Source organism: Strix uralensis, chromosome 4 (assembly GCF_047716275.1).
Source record: "Strix uralensis isolate ZFMK-TIS-50842 chromosome 4, bStrUra1, whole genome shotgun sequence".
Taxonomy (NCBI): domain Eukaryota; kingdom Metazoa; phylum Chordata; class Aves; order Strigiformes; family Strigidae; genus Strix; species Strix uralensis.
In genome coordinates, this window is record NC_133975.1 from 66,363,837 (window position 1) to 66,388,480 (window position 24,644).

General features: G+C 45.2%; 2 protein-coding genes across 11 annotated transcripts in view; both read right to left on the bottom strand.

The window, feature by feature from the left end:
- Nucleotides 1-13,853, bottom strand: part of RUFY3 (RUN and FYVE domain containing 3) — a 56,968-nt gene extending 43,115 nt beyond the window's left edge. For 2 of the 10 annotated variants that reach the window (XM_074867039.1, XM_074867047.1), the window contains exons 1-2: nucleotides 13,528-13,853; nucleotides 12,569-12,652 (exon numbers count right to left, since the gene is read on the bottom strand). In XM_074867039.1, coding sequence (XP_074723140.1) covers nucleotides 12,569-12,652; nucleotides 13,528-13,852 — 409 coding nt within the window. In that variant the 5' untranslated portion in view covers nucleotide 13,853. Of the gene's footprint in view, nucleotides 1-5,068; nucleotides 5,934-12,568; nucleotides 12,653-13,527 lie in introns of those variants that run through there. The other 8 variants (XM_074867041.1, XM_074867040.1, XM_074867045.1 and 5 more) reach the window with 7 other exon arrangements.
- Nucleotides 13,854-18,499: 4,646 nt separating this feature from the next.
- Nucleotides 18,500-20,216, bottom strand: UTP3 (UTP3 small subunit processome component). The gene has a single exon (XM_074867050.1). The coding sequence runs from the start codon at nucleotides 20,183-20,185 to the stop codon at nucleotides 18,569-18,571; it is 1,617 nt and encodes a 538-aa protein (XP_074723151.1). The 5' UTR covers nucleotides 20,186-20,216; the 3' UTR covers nucleotides 18,500-18,568.
- Between the last annotated feature and the right edge of the window lie 4,428 nt (nucleotides 20,217-24,644).

Here is a 24,644-nt window from a genome sequence, read left to right on the forward strand (position 1 = left end):
AATAAGGAGATTCTTGTCCCCTACATGCAAACTTAAGTGCCAAGGTGGCTGCCAATTTGCAAAACAAAAATGTAACTAAGAAGGTCATGCTGCTTCCTTAAATCATTTTGAAGTATGCAAAGAAATATGGAAAAATACTTGAACAGAAAATGTAGGAAAAAGGTAGAATCTGAAGGATGATTCAATAAACAGTGCAGTAGATTAATGAGCAAGAGGTATTTGAGCACTGAGAAGAGAATTTGCTTTTTCTGAAGAGCTGTACAACTTCTACTCCAGGCATTTTACACAAGCATGCATCTGAAACTAAAACTTTGAGATTACTAGTCAAAAAAGAAGGCAAAAAAAATCTGACCTTAGCTAACAAAAATTATACTACGGAAAATATAATTTCATCTTCACATGTTATAAACATGCCACTCCAATTCCCCATTTTAGTGCAAATAGAACAGGATTTTTAAAAAAAAAAAAAAAGATTCTGTAATTCCTGACAGTTACAAGTAAATTCAGATCATGCAGTTATCACGCGTATTCCTTCTGTTCTCAATTACAAGCTGATCCCATGAGGATTAACATTTCCATTGCTCTTACATGAAGCTCCTCATGATTATTCAAAGTAGAAATTTAACATCCCATAAAACCGTGCAAGGCCATTTTGCATTTCATAACTTCTCCCAAAAGCTGACATTGATGTTCAATCCCATCTACACATGCACTCTTGAATGTGCAACAGAAACACGATCAACATGTTTTTCACACCTCAGTCCCTAAAGACGCCTCAATGGTCATTATACATATTGCAAACAAACAAGAGCTTAATAGCCACTAGTGTCACATTTCATTTTGTGATGCCCGCACAGCAAAGTTCTGATTACCTAATTAAGAACCACTGTTTGTTTAAAAAAAAAGATAATATTTTTAAAAAAGATAATATTCTTTTAAAAAGATAATATTCTTATAATAACTTTAAAAAGATAATATTCTTTTTCTAAGCCAAGCAGATTTACAGTATATAGCAAAATCAGCTTATTTTCATACACACAGAACTGTTCCAGACAGTTGAAAAAGGAAATTGCTTTTATTGTTAAATTGTTCATCCATGTTACATGTTATACTGAATACACACAGTTGCAAGAAACTCAGTAACTATACTAATACAGTTACCCTTCCCTGGCATGCTACTTTTAAATAGAACAAAATTTTTCAGTTTTGCTCAGAGTACACTCAGAAACTCCAACTCTGTGGCAGGAATGAAATTACTCCAGATTTACACTGTTTCATCTCAGCTCAGAATCTGTTTCCCAAAGTATATTGCTTTTGGCTTAAGTAGCAACAGAATTAGGCTTGGTTTTACTAGAAAACATCACCGCCACAGGAGGATGCCTATTGTTTTTAAACGTCAGTGAGTTAAGACTGTGATTACCACTGTGTTCTTATATTACTAGCTCCCTCCCTGTCCCTCCAGCTCCTATCACAAAATTGGCCTCAAGTGGGATTATTCCAGGGAAGGCTACGGCAAACAGACTCCCTAGGAAAGGGCTGACAGCAGGTCTGGCCTCAGAAATAATAAGCACCAGCTGTAGTTTCCGCCTCTCTGCTTGGGGAGCCCTTGGAGCACAATCAGAAAGCAAAGTACAGCAATCTGCCTCTAGCTCCCCCAACATCCCAATTCTAAGACCTGACACCATTAAAACTCTTCTTCTGATGCCTCCCTCTCACTGGAATTAAAACACAGTGATCCAGTGAGGGATATCCAACCAAAGCAGATAAGAACCCCTTACTTTAGCCGTCTCCTGTACGTTTAAACTGTCGTTCCTCAGTCATCTGCTTTAAAAAAAAAAACCACCAACAAAAGAGAAATAATAAGACTAATCATTATTAACAAACTACTTCCATTGGAAAGGGAAAAAAAACCAACGTACTACAGTTCCTTGTTTAGCGCAATTCAGTTTTCTCAGGTATTTTACTTTTTTTGCCCTACCTTTGGAATAGCTACAAGAAAAAAAAAAAATCTTTGAAAACAGCAAAGCGGAAGCTCACACCATAGCCAATTGTATGAAGAAAACCTTGAAGGTGTAAGGCCTGTAAGATAACTCAGCTGAAAAAGCTGGGGACCCAGAAGAGAAGGAGAAGCTAGGGACCACTAGACTCCCATATAATTTAACAACTGAGTGATCATCATAAGGTGTTACACAAGAACAGCGCAGCAGAACTGTATAGCAGTCAAACTTCTTGAGACTAAACTCTTGCTTTCCCATTGCGTTTTAAACCTTTCCCATCCTGCATGCTGTTCTGTTCTTGACCCTTTCTCTTCTCACTTCCTCGCTGCCCAGAACTGCTCTCTCCCTCTTCTCGCCATGACCCCTGGGCTGGCTGGCAGTCCTGGGATGCGAGGAGGGGTGCAGACACCTACGATGCAAGGCCCAGAGCACAGTTTCTGTTCATCCTCAGCACGATGGTGCATGGTGAGGAGGAAGGCGGCGGTAGGATGGCTGCTTGCAGGCTGGGGGCATAGCAGATCACAGAGTGAAGAGAAGCCAGAGGCAAAAAACTCCTGGAAAGCAGCAAGAGCTGAAGGACAGCAACTCGAGGCTTCAAATCCTTATTTCAGCAAGCTGCTAGATTTGCTACTGCAATATATTATTTCAGCAAGCTGCTAGATTTGCTACTGCAATATATTATTTTTTACATGTCTTGATTTGTGTAAGGAAAAAAATGCAACCTTTTGTTATGCCTTTGGCAGAACTCTAGAGCCTTTTTTTTTTTTCCTTCTTCTTCATGATCCCTACCTTTCTACATGAGTTTTATGGAGACACTGCAAGACACGCCAGCCTCAGCTCCTAGGTCTCCTGCTTTTCCTCTCAGACAAGCACTTGGTGTCTGCAAGCCCCATCATCCTGTCCCCTCAGCCCGTGCACACACCGAGGACACAGCAGCAGCGCTGATGCAGTACCACCAGTTCCAACACTAGGGATAAAGCTGTGTCAGCTTTTCTATTATGAACACTTTTTCCTGACCTTATATCTCTGCTAAAAATATGACTGGGGTCCAAACCACCCTCCCAAAACTGCCCAGTCTTTCTGCCTCTCAACAAGCAACCTTAATTTATGAATGTATAAACAAGCAACCTTAATTTATGAATGTATAAACATCTCCATAAAGGTCATTACAATACAGTTCCCTCTTCTTTACTCATTTTTGACATATGAATTAAATAATATGGCAATGAAATGAGAAAATACTTTTCTCTAACTCTTTCTAGTACTTGCAAGAGAGTGGCTGTAATTACAGCTTTAAAACCAATTATTTCTCTAGTTTTGGGGAAGGTTCTGTCTAGTATTAGTGTTTGGATTGTTTACATAGGCAGGCAAGAGTGCAGTCTGTACCCTGTAAAGACATATATTCACCATATTTCAGAAAGGCAACCCAGAAAAGCTCTATTACAGACACAGGAGTCATCCAAGCCTACCTTCCCCATGAGTTTGCTCAGAGCAAGAAGGCTAACAGAGAGGAGACACATACAAAAATAAGGACTAAAGAACTGACTCACAGTGCAACTGAAAGGTGTTCCAGGCTATATGCTATGAGAAGAGTCCTACATTGCTTGGGAGGTCATTTACCGACTACAACATGCCAAGTCAAGAGTAGTTACTATTTGTGAGAGAAGGAGAGAGAGAGAATATATAATAATCAATCCACCTACACTAGAATGTCCTGTAAAAAAACCCAAAACCCAGAGTCCAAAAACATACGAGTAAGACCAAGCAAGGTCTGAATAAGCCTGTGCCATATACAAGGACGTGGGAATTGGAAGTCAGGTGAATTACTGCACCCTTGGCTCACCCTGTACTCGCTACTCTGGTTCTGCTTTCCTGAGCCTACAGCACCTCTTGAAACCTTGGGGCATGCTTCAGAGGGAGCATTAGTCTCTGCTTTTGAAACCTGTCTAGTATCCCACTGTGGGACTAAGTATTTGGCAAGCAAATCCAAACCCAAGGGCTGCTACCACTGAAAGCTGCTGTCAAATGGAAATTAAATTATCGCCTGAGAATTAATTTTAAAGCTCAAATCCTCACCACAATTTAAGTTGCCTCATCCAGCAAGACAACAATATAGCAAGGCATTACTGACTTGACAAGCCAGCATCAAACGGGTCAAGCGAGACTACTTGGTGGAGTCGCACTTCAGCAGTCACTGGAAAAAGGTCAGGCGTGAAAAGATGGAGCCCTGTCGCTGTAAGACTGAAAGATGCTCAGCACCCAGCAAGGGGCATTCGGAACCTGGCAATGTTGGTGACCACGGGAGCACTGGCTACTGTGCAAAATTCCTGCAGAAATTCATCCTATCTCCTTCCCCACTTTCTTTACTGGTAGAGCAAATCGTGGATGTCCTTTTGTGTTTTTGTACTCACAGAGCTTTCTATCCTCATCTTACATGACCTGGTATTAAACTGTTTTCACCATCAACTCAGATCACAAATCCTTTTTCAAGAAGAAAGCCAGATGTATTATACCTCCACTTTTCAGGCTTCCAAGGCATTATAAACATCAGCACACTCAACAGAAGTGAGCTGGAAGACTTGTGATGGTGTTATCACTCGACAATAGGCATAACTGCGTAATCACTTGGGGCTTTCCAAAAACTACCCACTGACCATATGCAGACACACGTCTGTGTTTTGCCAGTATGCTCCGTTTGTAAAAGCTGACAGCTAACTAACAGAGCTATAAGCCCTGTTTTAAGAGTAAAATCATGATAAATGTATTGCAGAGCACACATCATGGTTACCTTCCTTCCTGATACACACAAACCTGATCTTTCCAGGTTTGGAATAAAAATAATAACAATTAAGCACAAATCCGTCTCTCTTAAAGGGGTGGATTACAAAAGTCGCAACAAATTTTAAGGGCAATCTGAAGCACCAGTTTGGCTTTCTAGTATGTCAAAGGGTGTCCCGGTTCTCCAGGCAGTACAAGATCATCTCGTCCTGGAGACACCCCCTCCCAACTCCTGCAGTGGCTGTAACAATGGGATGGCTGCAGGGATCCCGAGGCAGGGAACCGGACCGTACCTTCATGGGTAGGCTCTGGGTCGGGTGTCAGCGAGATGTCATCCAGCTCACGCAAGCAGAGCCATTCTCCATCCATCGACACTCGGAATTTGCAAAGATAGATGGTCTCCATGGCAGCCTGAGTGATCTTGTCTGTGGTGGGGGTTGGCATGTCGCTTTGAGGCGTCAGAGCAGACATGATGACTCAGCTGGTACAACAACAACGGGGGGGAAAAAAATAAGAACTAGAAAGAAAAGCTTGCTGAAGAAGAAAATAAGAAATACCTTGCTATTAAAGGACAGATATGCTCAGAATCGCAGAGACTGCTCTGGCCTTTTCATATATAAAGCAAGGTAAAAACGCTGCTCCTTCACCCTTGTCTCTTCCTCCCTCCTTTCCACCAACTGTCGTCGTCTTCAGCTATGCTAGAGGCTATTGATCCTAAACAACCACAGAAAACCTGGCTTCTGCATCAAAAGACAGGAGGGAAAAAAAAGGTAAAAAAAATATAAAAAGGAAAAAAAAGCAGAAGAAGGAAAAAGAATGGCTTCCCCTGATGATTACCCAAGCAAAAACAAAGGAAGACTGTAGAGACAGATATCCAGGTTTGCTGAAATCAAACTGCTGGTCCCTTTCTTCCCAGATAAGCCAGGACAGCGAGTGCTGATAGGATTGGTTGTGCGCAGTAAGCAGGGTGTTGACCAAAATGGCTGACTAATGAACTGAACTGAAAATTCAGGCTCATGTGATCAGCCGCTCCGAGCGTAGGGCAAGCAATTCCCAGGATGCTTCCTCGATGCTGCTGATGCAGGGACAGCAATTAGGCTCTCGTCATCCACAGCACCTTCTCATCAGGCTATACTAGTCAATTTGTGAGCAAGCATAACGCACCACGCAGATTTCTCATCGGTCGCCCCCATACTACAAAGGAGCGCAGTCTAGCAGCGCGAGGAATACAAAGCCCCATTTGTATTCCTTTCACATGCCTGGATGTCGCTACAGGAATTAAATAAGTACCTTTGTTTTCAGAGTAGGTGTGCAAGTCACAGTTTATGTTTTATTCGCTGTGCAACCTTCTCAAAGGGTACCTTGCAGCTAAAACTTCCCACATACAAAAAAAATGTTAGGATGGATTTATCCTCTTGGGGAAACAATGAGGAAAAAAAAATCTGGCTCTAAGCACGTCCGTGATCAAGGATTAAGCTCTTTTAGGCAGGCACATGCATATGAAAGAACAATGAGGGAGAACACCACAAATACATATAGCTACATGACCAAATCTTACACTTTAAAAACCTCATCTAAAAATTGGTACTGCTCAGGTGAGGCCGATGATGAAGTATTACCTCTCAGCAGGCAGAGAAAGGCTTTCAATCTCTCAAGAATAAGATGACAGCACTGCGTTGCCCTGTCCCTTCCCAGCCAGATGTATCTCCTCTGTGTCCCCAACCCACACAGCCCCACCTCTAAGGAACAAGAGGTCCCAGGCCAACAGACGCCCTTCTTATTCCCGAGGTCACTATTTAACCAGGGCATGGGACACAGTAGCACCACCCGCTTCAGCTACGGTACCAGGCAACAATAAATTAGCTTGTTGTTCTTTATTCCTGTGTGGCTCCAGTATATTTCTGGAGAGCAGATGCGTAGCACCCATCTGAAATGGATGCCTAGTCCCTCGCCATGTAAATTCGGAGAAAGCTGACTGTTCTCCAGAACAGTATATTGATAGCAACATATGAATGATTAATGCATGGGACCTTCGTTATTCTCCATCTTTCTTCTTCCTTAAAGAAATACTCAAAAGGATGTGTATCTATTTCTTAGGGATGTGAAATACAAAAACGCATCACTTGATACAGAAGTCAGCATGCCAATGCATATAGCCTTTTGAAAAAAAAAAAAAAAAAGTATACTACATAAAAACCTCATAAAACTGGAAAAAAGGGTTAAGAGCTGTTATTCCTAACAGGCAAGAGGAAGCAGTTGCTTTCGGTGCAAACTTCCTGCTTGGTGCATAACATTTTGACTCAGCAACTCTTTCCCCCCATTAGACTAAAACAAACAAAGAGCCATGCAGCATATTATTACAGTGATGCAAAGGAGAATTATTTCACGAACAACAACAGTTACTATTGTTCCTTCTCCCTAAGAGAGAATGGGGTTTATAAAGCGTGCTGACAGCATTTTAACTCATATGATATTTATACATCCTTTCATCAATGACAACCTCTAGTTTTAGTATTCACATTCCACCAGTCTTAAAATCAGTGAAAATCACCATATACAAACAGCTTCAGCAGAACAGTTCACTCTTGCTAACCTTTTGAAAGGGTCTAAACGAACAGCAAATAACCAAAATAAACCCTTTAGAATCAACAAAGTACTAGAAGCTATTGTGCAAGCTATTATCCCACATATCTAATTATCAGACAGTTTAATTTTTTTGTTTTGAAACAATTAGGAATATAAACAGCATTAGGTGTAATCCAGCAGTTCCCATTTCACAACACCGGTCTCCAACTGAATTCAGCACTGGCAAGTGACCCACATACCAGGATCACAGTGGAAGTCTGTTAAAAAATTAAGTAACTGTTCAACTTAAATTGGTTTTCTTTTACACCATTTGCTGCTTCTTAACATGAAGAAATAAAAGAAGCCAGTCTGCCCCTTCCAGTTCAGTTGTATTTCAGGCTCCTTTATGCCATGTTCCTGCTGCAAATACTCGACAGGGATTTTTTAAGTATTTGAAAAATGTTTTCCAGCCTTGATTAATTTCAGTTTACTAGTATGTTTTGCCCAAAACAAGACTTTGGACACAATATGGCACCTAACAGATTTCAAACAATTACCCCCTTAAAAGAAACTGAGCTACTTCACCTCTGTAAAACAGTACCTTTTACTCATCTAAGAAACAAAAATGATACAAAGTGTACATATGCTTAGAAACTCTGATGAGTAGTATTTATTTTTTTTAAAACAATGACAGAACTTCTTTTTCAAGCTGATTTGTTTTTTTCTTGCAGAGTTTTGATATGAGTATTTGAAGTCATAAGAACTCTTCAACTGTCCAGAGGAGGCTGTAATCTCCAGGTTCCAGTACATGGCTGAATTTACACCAACAGTATAAAAACAGAGAACCTGCCCTCCCAATACAACTTTCAGGGTAAGCTAAGGCAAGTAGCAAAACCATAACAAAAGCAGGTAATGTCTAAATGTACTATGGGAACATAAAAACTCTATTCAGAGAAGGAAAACAAAAAATCAAAACAAACCCAAAAAACCCCAAACAGGAATTATCCTATTACTTACTGACCTGCGAGCCTTTTATTGCCACCTGGAAAACACAAAACCAACCTTCCCCTATCCCTATCCTGTGCCTCAAAATTATAAAGCAACAAAGCAACTTATAAAGAAACAAAAGAAAGCTATCAAATATTGGTATTTTCATAAAGGCTTTGATAAAACTACCATGCAACTCAAGGTCAACTAATAAAGCTCCATCAGGGTTCAATGTCAATAGACAAAAAAACCCCAAGGTGTAAATGAAGAGGAGGTTATTAACGAAGAACCACTTTCTCAATCTGAAACCAGTCAGACAGCCTTGACCCGTCTTACAAAACCCTCATATTAGCCACACTTTGGCAAAAGTGGATAGAGGCTTTGGCGAGACTACAAAACAAGGCAGATTCCTGAAAAAAGAGTTTTAAGATGAAAGAATTAGAAATTGACTATGTTGGAATGTTAAGACTAACAACCTGAAAGCAAAGCACTCCATCAGCCCTTAGTATTTGCAAACTTAGCTGCACTGGAAAGTATTTTTAGCTTCAAACGCTTAAGAAATTAGAACAATCTAAGCAACAAAACCCGAACAAATTCCCAAACAACCTTTTCGACTCTAGGGGGCACCTTTGGATGTACTTTTACTTCCAGTGCCAGCAAGCCAGGCCTGCGAGCAAGCCGAGTTTCAATCACTAGGAGAAAACTTTCCCTGATCACTGTGTAGAGCTTGCAAAGTAGCCGTACAGCAAAACGGCAAAGTTGGCAGATGAGATTATTGCTTCAGATGACTGCGCTGCTTCTGGTTATTTAAAAATTACAGGAGAACACAGAAGCATTAAAAAAAAAAAAAAAAAAAAGCCACCAATACTCTACAAATGGGAACCACTGCTGAAGGAAACTGTCCAAGTAACAGCTCAGTTGCACCGCTGAGTTCTAAAACAGCTGCTCAGGATGTCTGAGAGAGACTGCAATACCAGAGGTAACTCCATGCAAACAGGATAAAAATTACGAAGAAACACAAGCCTTTATATTGCAGTCTAAGACAAGTATGAATCATGAGCAGGTTCCTGCAAGTTTCTGTAAAGCCTATAACCTGTTTGTGGCTGCTTTATCAGATTAAGCAGCCTGACAGTCTGGTCCAGTAAGGCAGCTCCCATGCTGCTAAGTGACACAATCTGATCTTCCTATTTTCTGCCCGTGCTTTTGCTCGACAGGTGAAAAACTCTTACTAGCAAACCTATGAACGTGCCTTTTGCTCTTGCGCCCTCTCTTTCTTTCACTTTGGCGTCAACTCCACATCAACATGCTGTCCAACTACCCCTTAGTCCTCTCAGTAGCTGTACCAGTTGCGACGACTAGAAAAACAGCATCAGGGCTACGCCTGGTTCAAGAGCCAACGGAGTGGCTATTCCACAAAACACATGCTCACACTCCTCCAATAGCCTCTCTCCAGGCAATCTCTTAGGGGGAATGTAATTTGAAAAGATTAAATTAGTAACAAAACATTTACATTGCAAACTCTGACTCTTCTGCCATCACAGATACGTACATTCCCCTCAGATAACAGTGGCACTTTGAACCCTGCATGCTAAAAACATGAGTGGGCAAAAGAAAGTTTAACCCGAAAAACAGCGGCACAATTGCTTAATTCCTGGAGAAAGTGACAAACTGTTTTTTTGTCTACCTACTGTGAAATACAGAGATGTTATTTAAGGATTCAAGTAACTCCCACAATTGAGGGTACAATTAAAAAAAGGGAAGGAAAAGTCTACTTGAAGTATCATGATACCTGGTAGGCTTTCAGTGGGAGCAAGGAATGGTTTTGGAGGTTTTTTGTTTCTTTGGGGGGTTTTTTTGTGTTTTGTTTTTTGTTAAAGACAGCATAATCAACTTGCTTTTACTGTATTTAAAAAGTATTCTAAGGTTTTACTGCAGCTCAGCATGTTTAAGTAAATCTTCTTGTTCCTTCTGTCTGCCTAGAACCATCTGTATCACAAAAGCAGGTGCTGCTGGCATGAAAAGCTTTTGCAGTCTCCTTCCCTTAGCAGCTTTTGCCTTCACCTGATCTTTGGAATCATTTCATCTCTGTTGCCTTGTAAATAAGAAAACTTGGATAAGATGGAGAAGGATTAGTTGGAGGGAGAAAAATATGCCCGAGACAAAATCTGTAGAGAAAATAAAGTTGTAAAAGAGACACATTCTTATGATTTGTTACCACATATTCTTCATTCATTCTACGTTCATCGCTGGGCTTCAGGTCACCAGCTTACACCACTGCCCTGGTAACACAAGCGTCGTGCCTCCACCTGGCTGCGAATAACCCTTGGGGTGACTTCTACAGGTGGAAGCAACAGTCACATGCAGAATCCCATCAAGTCACCAGTCTCCAGGAAAACCCTAACACAGAGCTATGAAGGCTGTCATCAGTTCACAAACACCAAATGTATTTTTCCAGATTTTCAACTATAAAATTAAACAGCTGTAGAGTACCCTTCAATCCTGTGGAGAGACCTCAAGAGAGAGAATAGTTTAATGATTGTGTCGTAACCGGAAGAAAAAAAAAAAGTTTACATAAACTTCAAAAATATTCTCAAATATTGACTTTCCAGTATATTGGTCACTACCTCCACTGTAACATGTAAATGTCAATACAGAGTAATTATTTTCGTTATTTTTGTTACTACTCATGGAAATGACAGCCTTCAGGCACTGAAGGGAGGAACTTGTGATCCAGCAGGAAACACCCCTCACTTAAATTGGTTCTTTCAGTTTACAACTACACAGAGAGGGTTTTGTATTCATAGAGTATAGCACTTTTTTTTAAAATACACACACAAGATGCAAAAATAGCCTTCTTCACATTTCTCAGTTTATCTTAACTCTAAAAATAACTCAGGCAGCAAAGAATCAAGGGAAGCAGACATGAACAATCACTTGAGGTACTACTGCGGAACAAGGACAAGCAGATCAAGAATTGTCCATGCTGAGCTGTTACGTGTTATGGCAACCTGAATTCATGCTACTTGAGGAAACGGAGCCCCACAGGCTACTGATGGGTCTCCCCAGCGACACCAACACAGACATGACAATCTTTATAACCTGGACCATGATTAACACCACTGCACCCCAATGCTGCACAGAGTAACTGTCATTGAGAGGGAGATGCAAGAAGTGATGACACCTGCAAGGCCACATACTCTACAGATAGCCAGGATTAAGTTCAGCATTTAAGCACACAACATCGTTTCTGCTCCAGAGTGAAGTTCTACCCACTGCTTCAACGACAAGCCCAAAGCAGTAAGTGAACAAGACTTTGCAGCAGAATCCCCTGCTCCTGCTGCTCGGCAATGAACAAGTGAAAGCTGCTTTTACAGACATGAGAACTGCAAAAAAAAAAAAAAAAACCCACAACAAAAAAACAAAGGATGATGAAAAAAAATTATTTGCAGGCAGAGTTTGCCCCAGGAGAAACAGAGCCCAAGACACCATGCAAATAGATTATGGTACACATTCCCTTCAGACACTGCTCTCACTGCATCAGTCACTCAATTACTGAGCAGGCTTTGACATACAATATTGCACAGGCAGCTATCACCTCTGAGACCAAAAAAGTACAAGGGGACTTTTATATACATTTTATAAGGCTTTTTCACAAAGCTTACATGAGCAGCCACTGCAGAGTAAGGCTAACAGAAAGGATAAAGCATTGCTCAAACGGTGAGTTTTTACACTAACTCCTCCTGAATAACCATGCTCATCTCAATGCCTCAGTTTCACCACATCTACACAGAAAGAAGCCACCTCACAATGAAGTGTGAACAGTAGAAGCATGATGGATAAGATTAAATATTTTTCTTAAAGGCTTCTTAACTATAATTCAGTCCCTTGCACACACATCACAGGACTACAGTGGGTAAAGATTTCCTGATTAGGGGGGGAAAAAAAAAAAGTAAAAATTAAGGTTTTGACTAGAAGCTTTCAGTTTAAAGGACATCTCACTGGGGAGGGAGTTTTGGACTGTGGACAAAAGTTGGCAGGCAGAGACAGTCCTTCATAGGGCTCAAAGTTAGGTCATTTCACCTGCTCTTGGCATTACAGAAATGGACTTGTTACCTCACTGGTTATAGCTTTGCTGAATAATGGCTTAAATAAAATACATTAGCTCCAAAAGAAAGAAAAAAAAAGAAAAAAAAAAGATACCCACCCCAAAATAATCAGCTAATGTGTGAATGAATGCTCACCTGGGATGCAGGCAGGAGACAAACCAAAGGCAAAAAGCTCAGTCACCCACAGCCTGGCCCAAGCCCAGAAGATGAAGCTACTGGCTATTTTCAAGATGGATGGATGGAAACGGGAAGAACACTTCTATATAAATCCATATGCATAGGTTTGCTTTTAAGACACACACAATAACTACTTCACAGTACTCCAGCTTACCCAGATACACCTCAAGAACATTACAAAGAATCTCACGAAGCACAAAACTACTTGCCACCCAACACGCCCCACGCGAGAGCGCAGCAACGTGCTCCAGCCTCGTCATGCATCCAGCGTGCAATGCCCTCGCCTTAAGTTTGTTCTCTCCGCCAGTGCTGGTGGGAAGCCGGAGCGGGTGTTTCCCACCCCCTAACCACATCCCAAGCCACGAGCTGCTTGTTCTATTTCAAAGGGTGGCACCAGTTCTTCCCAAAGGGTCCACAAAGGAGAGGGGTCTCTGCAGCGCGGGTTTTGCGGAGCCCGTGGGCCGGCATTGCTTCTGTGGCCCTTCCTGTGCTGTCAGGGGGGCAGCCCGGCCACCGCGACGCCCCCACAGGCCCCCCTCCACCGAAGCCCTGTCTGCTCAGAGACAGTTTTGGGGTGGGCACCACATTTTCAGGAGCCCGGGGCGTACGGTGGTGACTGCTGCCAACTCCTCCCTGCCGAGAGCCGCTCAACCACAAGCTGCCCTCAAAGCCTTAAGAGCACCGCTCGATCACCCTCAGGCGGGAGCCCGGAGCCGCCCCGCCCCGCCTCACAACGGCGGCCCTCAGCCCTGCCATGACACCTCACGGCGCCCACACGGCCCCGCCACACCCCGGGCGGCTGAGGGGCGCGAAGGGAGGCCCCAGCCGCTGCCCCCTCAGCCCCGGCCGCACGAGGCGGCTCCCCCCCCGCTTCGAGGGAGGCTCCCGGCCCGGGGAGGAGCCCCGCAGCTACTCACGGGTGCCGGCGCCGCCGGCTCCGTCCGGCCCCGGGTAGCTCAGCACCAGCACGGGCAGGGCGGCCCCGCCGCGGGGCGCCGGGGGTCTCCACACGCCGGGCGGCGCGGCGGCGCCTCCATGGCCGGGGTAGAGGAGGAAGAAAGGCGGCGAGGCAGGAGCCGCCTCGTCCTCCTCCTCCTCCTCTTCTGCCGCCGCCGCCGCCGCCTGCTCCTCCTCCCCGGGCTCGGCCCGCCGCTCCATAGCGGGGGGCAGCTCCGCGCCGGCCCCGTCCCGGGAACTTTCCGCTAGCGGCGGCAGAAGCGGCGCCCGCTCCGCCTCCGCCATCGCCGCCCCGGGCCGCCGGGCCCCGCCCCGGCCGGGAAGCAGGGCCGCGGCCGCCCTCCGCCCGCCCCCGCTGCAGGACGAGGCGGGGAAGCCGGCGCTTCGCTTCCCCCGCGGCGCCCCGTTTCCCTCCGCAGCCCCCCGGCCCGGTGCCCTACCTGCCGCCGGCCCGCGGGGCCCTTCCAGCAGCGGTGGCTGGTGGCGGCGGGGAGGCTCGCCCGGCCCGGCCCTGCTCGGCTCCCGGGAGTAGCTGTCTCCCCTCGGCCCGGGCTGGGCCAGCGGGCCACTGCTCGCCGCCCAGGTTGCCTGGAGGATGGCTCACCGAATGCTGACAAAAAACGGATAACCGAACTCCGATTCGTGCGGGGGCTCCGGGCGGCATGGAGAGGAGGACCATGCTTCCACCCTTCCTCTGAGAGGGTTTGGGTTTTTTTCCAGCCTCATACCCTTAACCCTCTTTTTCACCGCTGCCACTTCATCCTTCTTGCACTTTAAGAAAAACTGAACAAAGCCGACCTAGTCTTCTAGCATAAGCTTCCCAACCCTGCTACAAAGACCATGGGACTGCTGGCTGTGGAGAAGCAGTTGTCAGTGAGACACTATCCCCTCACCTGTATTTCATGGACTACTTTTACACCAAGCCAGAAGGAAGGAAGCCACATCCCTGTGCATGTGGAGTCGCCTTGGCAGGACCAGAGCCTGCATGAGGAAACACACATTTCAATCTTAAGAAACCACCTTCATACAGCAATGAAAAAGTCGGACTCCCATGTGCTTTAACCTACCCATGATGCGAAGCAGTTACACCATCTCCTGCCTCCCCCTCACTTTCCCCAGGGTGGTATCTCATGGACAGCAGCTTTTTCAGATCCTTTGACAAGAGGCAACAATACAAGGTCCAGAGATACTCCTTACTATTAAAGCTACCAAATAGGCCATACCAATGGGAACATCACTTAGGAGACTGTCTTTCTGCAGACAGTAATAAAGACTTCTCATTAAGGCAGGACAATTAATGTGGACTGGAGTATTGTCAAAGGGCAGGGAGAAAGAACATAAATACACCAGTTTTTCAAGAACATCCTGCGTTCAATGCACTTAGGTTAAGCTGAAACATGTTGCTTCTTTCTTTTTAAATCTCCCATAAAAATTGCAAAAGCAAAGCTGCAAAGGCAACTGATTTCTGCAGACTGCTTTTTCCAGCGCTGCCCCAAGTCATGCAACATGTTGCAACAATTTAACAGATGCTTTAATCCATTTTACAAATCTCAAAGCTAAATGTTTGAATTTCTATTTGCCAGTGCTAGCAAGAGTAAAACAATGTCCAGACTGTTGCTGATTGAACATTATGGAAGACTAGGAAAGCCTTCACAAAATTTAAGGCAGCAGCAGATGTATTTCCATGTGAGTTATTAATAATTTTTTCCTTACCCTGTATAAATAGAAATTGCAGGTCGTCATGCAGAAAACATTGTCCACCTCTCTGCCACTGTACTTTTTCTGCCCAAGCTTCCAGAGGCAAGCCAGACTTACTCTGGATGCTTATCACCCACCAAGTTCTCCAGGGGTAGAAAGACAACAGCTGCTCATACCTCTCCTCAGAGCTTTCTACACACTGCCTATGTGCTTTTTAAATATGAATCATTTACGTGCAAGTGCACACTGGACTGACTACGTCTTGAATCACTGTGCTCCAAGTGAGTGGATGGCAAGGACCCTGTGGCGGGTGTCTCCGTGGCTATGAGGGGCGATGCAGGTGAGGCAGTGTAAATCCTAACCTGCATCGGGGGCTGCTGAGGCAGCCCCCACCACCAGTCCTTTCTGAGCAGGGCAGCCAGTGCTTGCTAAGCAGGAGCCTGGCAAGGATGAGAGCCATCCCATATTGCTTGGCAGTGTCAGCACCTTCTCCAGAAACACTACTGGGAAAAGGAAAAAAAGCAGCATTAACCAGGACCTCGCTCCACATCTTATTTTCCTGACGATCATCTGTGGTCTTTACCCTATTTCACGTGTCCATTTTCACAACCTATTTACCATCAGGGATTTCCCTTCAGCACAAAACATCCCTCTAAGAAGTATTTCTTAGAGCAATGTTACAGCATCCCCCCTCCCATGGTATTAATAATCACGGCCTTCCCATGATCACTCATACATCAAACTATACAGGAATGAACTATTTATGGCTTTGTCCAATCTCCGAACTAACCAACTGAACATAATGTCGTGTTTAATCTTCATTAAAAGGGGTTGGCGCAGCGGTCCAGGGAGACGTGCCGTGCCATCTGCTGGCTGCCTGTGCTGGGTGTGCCGATATGCTGCGTTCCCTCTTGCCTTGGGCCTGCATCCCAGTGTTTCCAGGGAGTGCATCCGTAACAGCGCGTTAATTTATTACTTCCCTTATTTATTACTCAGATGGAAGTTGCCAGAATTTTGCTTGTGGGCTGCCTAAAGCTTTTCAAGGGAACATGAAGCCATCTCGGATACTTACAGCTTGCCTGCAGATCTACAAAAGATCATCAGCCCTTCATTTTTGCACAAAGTGTGAAACGTGCATGAGCAGGTGCTGCGGAAATGAGATCAGTTAGTATCTCTGATGGGATTATTTTCTGCATAACATGATGCCTGTTATACAACACCATTCCTCCACAGAAAAATCACCTAAGCTGCTTTTTTTTTCCAGCATGTTACTGTTTGCCAACCTCTTCGCAAAGCCTCAGGAGTGTAGCTCAGCGTTATCAGTGGCGGCCTCCACCATGATCCCAGTGCAGAATTAATAAAAGATGTAGTTTTGGGAAGAGCTCTAGTCCCCTCTTTGGTGAGGCTGGGACCCACTAAAAGCCATGCATTTCTCACTCGGAAGAGCAAGTGGCCAACACCGTTGATTCTGCTCACAGTAAGGGAGGATGAGTAAGCACAGGTGAAGGACACCTTTATCCCCACACATCTCCCCTGAGGCCATCAGGTTACAGAGAGCATTCCTCAAATGACAGAACAAGCCTCAATTTTGCCTTGGTGACCCAGGCAATTTCATGGAGGGGATCAATTCTCAATGCTTTGTAGTCTGTTTCTGTGGAGCAATTTTTCTTTTTTTTTAATTATCCAGCCTCCAACTGCTGTTTGACCTGTAAGCAGCAGGGGGCAAACAAATGCAGGGCCATTAAAGGCAGTGGAACTTGTCATTTCACTATTTTGATCTATACATCTACCATACCAGAAATCGCCATGCATAGCTCCACATCCCATGGATCCAGGACATGTAAGGACTACAGAAAGTCTTCTTACTTCTATTCCCGTCTGTCCAGCTTAAGTCCATCGGTTTTCTACCCCTCCCTTTAACAACAAGCTTTGAAAATTCACAAAATATTCTCCGGTCAGCAACAAACAGCATGTTCCTGGCAGAAACAGGCCTAGGGTGTAAAGGTTTACATCAAAACCTACGGAAGAACATTCCACTTGCAGAAAATGAGCAGAGCTTCATGTCTGAATTACAGCATCTAGCCTGTCAGAGGTTCAAGAACATACGCTCATATTTTGGCTTCCCCCAAGACTATCACACACAAAACCACCCCAAAACAAAACAAAAAAACCCTAAAACAAACCATCTAGATACACTAGTGCTTTCATAACATGAAACAGCATTTATTGACAAGACAATTATTCCCTTTAAGTGATTTCACATGGGAAACATGGTAGTATCTTTCAGATGCTACTGGTGGGGCTCTCTGAAACCTGACCCAGACACAAGTGCAGGTGTTACCTGAGACAACATTTGTTAAACTTTTAAGAAAAATTAATCTGTCATTCCTCCTTTACAGCTTGAGCTGGAACTGGCCGCTCACAGCCAGCTCCCAGCAAGAACTTCAGCATGGGGTTAAATGCATTTTCCCACCAGAAGGCATGGAAGTAATCAAAACATTTGGAAAGTTTACCTTCAAACTGAAGACAATGTTACATCTTACACGTTTGTCCAGTATCAATGCTACATTAGACCTACAACAGCAGACAACAGTTAACATATTTATCATAGATGAAGTTAATGTATTTGTCACAGATAAATAGCTACGAAATCCAGAAAAGTCCTTGCTTTGCTTCTGAATTCAGGAGGGGAAATGGTATCTCAGACCACATGGGGTTTAAGTAATAGCTTTCTGCTTGATTACAAAATTTAAGAGATTTAAGAGCACCTAGAAGTAGTTAGTTCTTAAATGTATGAGCACAAGGAGTTAATCAGAAGAATTAGAGAAAATACCATAACCACATATATCTCTTTCTGCAGCTCAACACAGAAAAAGGATGGATCCGAACAAGACCGCAAAAAGGAGAAGGCAGTGGCAGCTGCACAAACCCCATTCTCAACCCAGCCTTGGGAGGTCCCCCCATCCCATCCCATCCCATCCCATCCCATCCCATCCCATCCCATCCCATCCCATCCCATCCCATCGACACATCCCTTGCAGCCTCACAAAGCCAGTACTTAACAGTATGGAAAGACAGCATTGCAATAGAATAAAACACCTTAACACAAAGGCCGGGTGAGGAAAGGGCTCTGTGCTCCTTTTAGAGGTGGCACCTTCTGAAAAGCATCCTCTGAAAAAAAAAAAAACCAATACCATCCCACCCCCGGTTTTCTTAAGGAAAAAACCCACAATATCCTTTATAAAATTTTTATTGGATTCTTTAGTGCTACTTGCAACTCTCAGAAACAGAGAAAAGTAATTATCATTGAAGCTTTCTGCTCTTCTTAACTCCCGCACGAATGCCAGACAGTTCCCCGGCATATCTGTGCAATTCCCTCCGAACTTCACGGACCTGGCCTTTGCGGCGAATCTTGGCTCGCCGAAACTTCTCCCGATGCTTGACCCTGGGGTTGCGATCGATCTTCTTCCTTCTGGGGGTGAGGCCTTTGTTCTTGATCATCTGATAGGTCACACCTCTCTTTTTATTTGTATCCTCTCCTTCCAACATCGCTTCCTCTTCAAGCATGTCTTCGTCTTCAGTTCTCTTCCTCTTGAGTTTCAGCTTCTCCTCCATCATCTTATAGTATTTTAGCGCAGCCTCTTCATCCAGGTCTGACTCATCTGACAGTTCACCAGCAGTAGCCAGGCCATTAGCAAGCACAGGAGCACGTTTTGATTTGTTTTTCTTAACATCCAGTGGGAGGAACACTGCAAACTTCTTCTCCTTACGTAATTTATCTTCCTTCTTATCATAGTAGTTTTTCAAAAGCATACGAACTTGAGAGGATAACTTTTGGTCTATAACTGCTAGGTCATTGATTATATTTCTGTAAGCAACCAGTCGTTCGATAACGGGGTGACTATGAACTGGCATCCTCTTTGACTTCAACACCAAATAGAAACTGATATTGGCACAGTAATTCAAGTAGAGATGATACTTGATCTGCAAATAGCGACTGCCCTTCCCTTGTGGGATAGTGCCGTTTTTGACCATTTGCAGCAGCGGGTGGAGTTCATCCTTGAGCTCCATCAGCTTGACTTCAAAGTCCTCAATCAGCTGCAGGAGCTCCGGGGACTCCTGCTTCAGTAGCTTTAGTTGCTCCTTCTTGGAAAGGGCCTGCAAATCCTTGTCAATCTTCTGCCCTTTGCTATCAAGGGTTTTCTGCTGCTCAGCCAGATAGCCCTGGATCACATCCAGCCCGTAATCATCTTCCCCTAAATCCTGCACCAACCGCTTCTGGATGACTTGAGCCTCCTGCTCCTCTTCCTCCTCCTCAGCATCAACGTCTTGCTGGCTACGCTTGCCCTTGGCCTGGGCATCGCTCCCATAGTCCGTGTCATAGTAGAGCTGCTTGCGTTGGCCCCAGGAGAGCTCGTGGGGAAGCTTGGTGTCCTGACGGCGTTCCTCCAAGTCGCTTTCCATGGAGAGGTCACCATCATCATCTTCAACCTCATTTCCCCCCTCCTCTTCATCTCCTCCATCCTCCTCGTCCTCCTCACCTTCTCCATCCTCCTCACTTCCTCCATCCTCCTCCTCACCTCCATCCTCTTCTGCACTGTGGTCGATGTAAAGATCCTGCCCCTGTACACCCTCCTCCTCCTCACCCTCCTCCTCCTCTTCTTCCTCACCATGTTCATCCTCCTCGGGCAGCTGCAGCCCCAACACTTCCTCCTCCTCCTCCTCCTCGCTGTCCCCGGCCTCCTCCCCGCTCTCCAGGGCCGCCATCACCGCCTGGAACTGCGCCTCATGGAAGTCCTCCACCTCGTCCGCCAGGCCCTCAGGGCCCGCCTGGCCGCCGGGTGCCACCTCCCTGCCATCCTCCTCCTCCTCGGCGGGCTCGGGCGGCGGCCGCAGGACGGTGCCGCGCCGGGTCCTCATGGCTCCGCTCCGGCCTTTCCGCCGCGCTTCCGCTTCCGGCCCTGCTCTCCTTCCGCTTCCGCGCCCCCCCCCCCCCCCCCCCCCCCATCCGGGGAAGGGCGGCGGGGAGGTCACCGCCGGGTGGGCAGCTGGGCCCTCCCCGCCCGCCGGGGCAAACGGCGCCGGAGACGCCGCGGGAGGATGTGTGGTGTGTGTGCTGCGCACCCTGCACACGCTTGGAAAATGCCCCCCCAAAGACACCTTTGGATATAGCTGCAAGTTCGGGTTTGATCCCTGTCGGTCAAGCTTCTAATTGATAGGTTAAATCACTCCAGCTCGGGAGCATAATTGAGTTTGCTACTACTATGAGGTTATTATGCAGACCTATAAAGAGCTGCCTGATGTGGGCAGCCGCTAAGCAAGGTGTGGGGGGGTGGTTCAGTCGTGGCAGGTATATGCAATGAATGCCACGTGGAAAGAAGAGCACCTTTCTTCCTCCTCGTGGGTTTTTCTTCATCTAAAAGCACAGATGCATCCAACTGCTGTCTGTATAGTAACCTTACGACGAGGAAAAAAAAAAAAAGAAAAGAAAGATAGCACACCTGACGTGTCCCATTGTTCACCAAAACTTCCCATTGCTTGGTTCCCTACAATCAGATCAAACTTTCAGAGAAGTATTTGAAAAACTCGCTCGACCCATCTGAGGTACACACAGTAACCCTCCTGAGTCCTTCCCTTCACCCAATTGCATCTTTACAGGGATACAGGTGTCTCCCAGCAGGAGCCAGGCCCATTCCAAGAGGCTGCGGATCAACCCTCAGCTCCTCCGTGCTCCTTGGATCAGTCCTTCTACACCAACAGACATGCCCAGGGCATTAGTAAAGGAGCAGTTCTGATTTTCAGCAGGTGGGAACTCTTCATCAGGAGAGTTTTTAAGACAAGCTATTCATTCATGTTTGCATTCTCCTCCTATATTTTTGCTTGTTTGTGTCAGTTGCCTGCCACAGAGCACCCAGCCCAGCCTCCCACCTTGCCGAAAGGAAAATCACATTAATGCTGAGCTGCATAGAAGTGGTCTGTTTTTAAGAAATGCAGACAGCCGTGACACAGGAGCAGAGGGAGGCACAGTAATTAGTTTAGTCTGAGCTCAGAAACCCAGAGCCTGATAAATTAAGCAGCCACATGTCCCAGCAAGAGGAGCTCTGCGTAGAAAAGTGCAGGTGCTTTTTTCTCACCGCAGAACAGGTGCAGTTTTATTTATAAATACTTCTGTCCACCTTCTTGTGGAAAAAGGCACGTCAAGCAAATACTGAAGTTAACTGAAACAGAGGGGGTGTGCACAACTTTACTCACTTTTTGGTGATTCATTTGGATTCTGGTAGATCTGATGGCAGGCAAGTCTCACTTATGAGTCTTTTTTCTGACATGCTCAGCTTCTCCACAGTCACCTCTAGGTCAAAATTTTCCATATATCTTGCACCAAACATATGTTTTGCTTCAGACTAAGACACTTTTTCGAAATCTATCCATAACAATTTTCAGATATCACCTCCACTGGATAGAGGCCTGTATAAGAAAGAGCAACAAGAGTAACTTGGTTTTGGTGAGACATGGCATTCATTTAATTTGTTAGCCACACATTGGTGGAAATTCTGACTTTATACAAGTTGGCCACTAAAATACAGTCATCTCTGCCGACCAGGCTTTGTAATCTTGCTGCTTAATCCTAACATTTTGTGTGTGAAGTCCATCCAGAGAAGTCTGCAGCCAATTTCTGCATGGTTAAAATTCCAGATAACTTTTACAAGTGTGACTTACAGAAACCTAGGCCTTCAATGTGTCCCTGACCCTGACAGTTTCCACCTAACTACCCCAACAATGTAGTGCCCTCATTTTTTTACAGTCTGCCCTTTCAAAATTCAGAGTTTTAACAAAAGACCGACTTCCACTTGGACTCATGGATTTAAATGAATTGACATGCTGTCTCTCAATCCAAGGTTAATCTCTAAGAGCAGAAAAGAAACAGCATCTACAGACATTTGAAACTCCTCCAGGACTTGCTGGAAATGTCATCCACTTCTCGTGAAGTTGGAGATGACCTCCAGTGTGAGTTAGTTCATGCAGTTATCAGGAACTGCTCAAGGCAAATCACACTGGTTTGCTTTAAGCATCAGTGGAATCACCACTACCAATATGATAATCAGTGACTGCTGCAGGTCTGTTTTAATCCACCATTTTCTTTGCTTCTGAGTGAGAAACAAGGAGAACAGAAAGCTGTAGGACAGACTGCTAGTGGATGGTGTGTTTTCTGGAGATACCCTGTGCCCTGGTACAGCTGTCCTCCACTCCTCACCCAGCGTAGCAAGGACACACAAAGACACAACTAATTTGCCTCACTTCATCCAGGCACCTGCCCAGCTTCCTACCTGGAAGATCCTAGTTCAGCATGTCCAGGGCCAACTGGAGGCACGGGACAAGTGAAAGAAGACTGAGTCTACACGGCTGGTTCCCATTTCTTTTCAAATTCTCAATTATTCCTCTGCTAGACTCTGCCTCACAATGAGGTCTGGAGTCTAGTTCCCCACTCAGCCCAGAATTTAATCCTGGGGTGATGGTTTGCCAGCCCCTTGCCAAACTGCCACAGCTCTTTAATGCCTGCTTCCCCAGGTAACGTTCTGATAATTCAAAATGTCACACAGTAAAAAGGGGATAGTCCATAAAAGTAACAGTCTATAAAACAAATTGTCCTATAAAGAGCCTGCAATCAAGATAGAAATCTTCAGAGACATGCAGGTGGCTGAAGGAGACTAAAAATAGCTTTCACGCCACCATATACAGACCAAAGGGACTGTATGCAGACATGTAGATTTAGCAACTGAAATCGAGATATGCTGAGCACCAGCAGTGAGGGAAAACCACCGAAATCAACAGAATCACACAGAATAAAATTCTGCTCAGTCTCTCCCTTTGGGTTTGAAAATACTCATGGATGCCTTTGCTTGGATTTTACCAGTACCATGTTTTTATCAGTGCAGTTTGGCAAAACAGACCAGAACCAGCCTCTTTTGTATGTGTTTTATGCTGTTGCCTGCATCCCCCCTTCTTGTCTATGTCTAAAAAAAGCTCCTATTTTTTTACAAAAAAGGTGACTGAAACAAATAGTGCTTTAGATAGACACTCCTACCATCCTGTGGTTAGCCTGGCTTATTTTCAACCTTCTGCAAAAGATGGGGCACAGGGAACATCTTGCTGCTGCTTCAGAAGAGACCCCCATGTAAAATTCTGTTGGCAATACTTTCTGGGCAGGGGGAAAGGAAAAAAACCCCAACGTTGCCCTCTTAAAGATGGAGCCCTAGTGAGAAAACAAGGTTTGTAAAGAAGAATTATGGCATAACCTGATGCCCTGCTAGGAGCTGGGCTTGCACCAGTCATTCCTCACCACTTTCCAGGGGAAACCTTGCGTGTGAGTGCTGCTGATGCAATACAAAAGCTCATTGCATCATGCAACTGCCAGATGTTTGTGCTAGGAGAAAAAGCTCAGGAGATAGATTCTGGGGTCTTTGAACAGCTCTAGGGTTAGGGACCCAGCCAGCAAAGGCTAAAGAAAGGGAAGACAGCCTGTACGGTGACAGGCTGCCCTTCCAGGATCTGGGACGCCTGGCAGCATTGCCTAATGACTTCAGCCTCTTAAGAGCCTGGGAAGAGCAGCCTACCCCAGGTGAGCCAAGGGTGGCCCAGCCTGTGTGAAAAACCTCTACCTGGTTACAGGGCTGCTGCTCTGCTGCATAAGGAAAAGCTGGAGAACACAGGGAGATTTACCATGTGCTGCTGATGTCAGTTGAGAGAAACGTACACTGCAGGTAGCAGAAATTCAGGAAACACTGATGCAATAACCCTAGCTAAGAATGGGCCTGCCAGCATCATAATTTGCCTCCCCTTTTGTCCCTTGATGTAGGGAATTGGAGGGCCTTGCTAAGATTTGGCTTCCCTTAAAAGGTGGCCTTTTCTTGCAAGATACATATATAAGCTACAGAGACAGCGCTGGTGATTGCAAGTTACATTGCAATGTTTGTTTTTAGAGTTACACAAGTGATCTCAAACCTGGGACAAAAGTATCCCAGGTCCTCTCTCCGGTACTCCCCTCCTTCAGGAAAAGTCTGCTCACCTGATACCTCAGAGAGTTTGCCTGGGACCTGACTCAGAACCTTTTATAAACCACAAATCCCTGGAGTCCCTTTTCCATTCCAGAGGAAAGAAACTCCTTGATGCAGTAGGCAGAGCTGGAGAAAGAGTTCAGCTTTGCCACAGACCTACTGTTGCATTACCTTTTTTACCCCTCCCCTCTCTCATCTTGTCTGCTTTGTCTGCAAACTCTCTGGGGGCAGGTTGAGCCCTTAATATAGGTTTGCACAGAACCTGGTGCAAACAGGATTCTCATCTTGAAGCCTTAAGTGTTTTTGTAATATGAGTCAAGTGATAT

What these genes read in the sequence shown, in the direction of transcription:
- UTP3 (XM_074867050.1), bottom strand. Translation starts at nt 20,185, where the DNA reads ATGAGGACCCGGCGCGGCACCGTCCTGCGGCCGCCGCCCGAGCCCGCC.